Here is a 2076-nt window from a genome sequence, read left to right as displayed (position 1 = left end):
AGGGTTCTCACGCACTGAGCCTGGACTAGGATGTCGGACATTTCAGGGAAGTAGAAGCGAGGGACACTTCCTATTCCTCTGCAGTATTTCTCTGTTTTAAGGGACTGTGACAGTGAAATCCTATTTTGTGGCTAACAAAAGAGATCTAATCATGCTGACCTACACAGATCATGACCTGGTTTTTCCCTCGTGTCCAGAAGGACACTTGCAGGTGGGAACAGCAGGGCAGGAGTGGGGCTCTGTGTCACACTGGGGTCCCGGGCTCTTTGTGTTTCTCTGATCCTTGGTGTGTGGCTTCCATCCTCAAGGTCACAAAGTGGCTGTTGGATCACTGGCCCTCGTGGGCAAGTTCCAGACAGCAGAAAGAACGCGGGGAGGGCGAGAGGTTTTGTCCCGGGTCCCCCCAACCCCCAGGCCGTCTGCTCACCAGGCACTGCTCTCCCGCCCCAGGGCAGTCTGGGGGGTGTCAGCACCCAGCCCACAGGCAGAGGACAGAGAATGGCGACCAGCAGCCTCAGCCATGACAGCCTTTGACATGTTTCTCTGGGCGTGTGCATAGCCGCCCTCCTGTCGCCACAGACGCCTGGATGTAGAATCTCAAGACCAAAGTCCACTGCGCAGGCAGGACACTGACACAGTGTCGCACCGTCCCCCAGAAGGGCCGATGGCGCCGGAGACGCCCGCGTTTCCACGGCCCGGCTGGGGCTCGTCATTATCTCCGTTGTCAATTTGATATATGACAAACGGTATCTCGTTTTGTGTCCCTGATGCTTAGAGAGCTTCTGCCTCTTTTCGTAAGTTACCTCGCTGGCTTCACACATAGGCGTCGTCCAGGGAAAAGGCTCTTCCCGCGTCTCCCATGGGTGCCCACTCGTCCCCCATCGCGGCTGCCAGGATGACGCCTGGGTCAGGGCGACTGTTCAGAACCAGAGACGGGGGGGACGTCGATCGAGCCCGGACGGGCGGGTTCTGGGACGGCGTCTGAGGGAGAAAGCAAAGTTTCTTCTCGAGGGAGCAAAATGCAGCTAGATGAGGCCAGGGGAGTCAGCCGCAGCGCACTGCGGGGAGCGCGGGGCGGAGGGGCCACCTCGGTCCGCATCCTGGGCAGCTGCTGGCTGGGCTCCCCTCCCGGCTGAGAACGAGGGGCTCTGTCTGGGGCCAGGGAAGTGGAGGGGGAAAGGGGTGGCTGCAGCCGGAAGGTCAGAGGCCGGGGTCCCACTTGAGCCACGTGTTATAGACTCACCAGGCCTGATGAATCACGCGCTCGCCTGACAACGGCGTCTCTCAGGTCACCTGACGTCCGCGCCACCCCACTGGGCCGGAGGCGGCCTGTGCGGTCTGTGATGAGCAGATGCCATCTCGGGCCTCCGGCGATTTTGGCCCCCCCTTCCCAGGCTCCTCCCCGAGCCCTTCCCATCGCTAAATCCCTCGGTGGGGGGAGTCCAGCCTCTGACCGGAAGTGTCCCCCAGGGGAGCCCAGCCTCTCCGCGCCCATCGCCCGTCCCTCCTCTCCTGCTGCGTGCCGTTCTGAGTGTGTCTGGAATTCTGGCGAATAACATTTTGTCCATCTCATCGCATCGTCTGAGAAAAGTCTCGGCGTGTCATTGCAGATGCCACAGGAGGGAAGGAAGAGAAATTGCAACATTCGCCTGCGGCCCTGGGCCGCTCTGTCCCGGCTCAGGGCGCACTCCTCACCCTCCCGAGGCCGGGGGCAGGACTGCTCTTTTAATGTCCGGGGCCTTCGCTGTCCTCTCTGGCCCTGCCCCTCCCCTCGAGGGAATAGCTCACCAAGTCTGAATGTGTCTGTGCGACTCCGGCGTCCCCTGGTGACTGCGGGTCGTGCTGGGGCCCGAGGTTAGAAACCATGGGCCTGTTCTTCGGTCAGACGGGCAGCGGCGGGTTTACAGCCGACGTTCTGGCCCCCGCACGCCTGGCCGCCCGCGCCGCGCCCCCACGCGCCAGGAGCCAGCACCCCTCATCTCCTACCATCACGGGACATCGCTGCCCAACAGGGGCTCCTCCGCACCCCAGAGACCCACACGTCAGCGCCCCTGCAGCCGGCTGGGTGGGGCCCCC

At 62.5% G+C, this 2076-nt stretch overlaps 1 protein-coding gene across 1 annotated transcript in view; it reads right to left on the bottom strand.

Moving 5' to 3' along the window:
- Positions 1–813: 813 nt before the first annotated feature.
- Positions 814–2076, bottom strand: part of LOC105296410 (Fc receptor-like protein 3) — a 47878-nt gene continuing 46615 nt past the window's right edge. The window contains exon 20 of the mRNA XM_011366489.1: positions 814–981. Coding sequence (XP_011364791.1) covers positions 814–981 — 168 coding nt within the window. The remainder of the gene's footprint in view (positions 982–2076) is intronic.

The sequence above is a fragment of the Pteropus vampyrus genome, unplaced genomic scaffold, assembly GCF_000151845.1.
Source record: "Pteropus vampyrus isolate Shadow unplaced genomic scaffold, Pvam_2.0 Scaffold124, whole genome shotgun sequence".
In the NCBI taxonomy this organism is placed as follows: Eukaryota; Metazoa; Chordata; class Mammalia; order Chiroptera; family Pteropodidae; genus Pteropus; species Pteropus vampyrus.
Note: the sequence above shows the minus strand (reverse complement) of the source record. Positions and strands in the feature narration are given on the sequence as shown.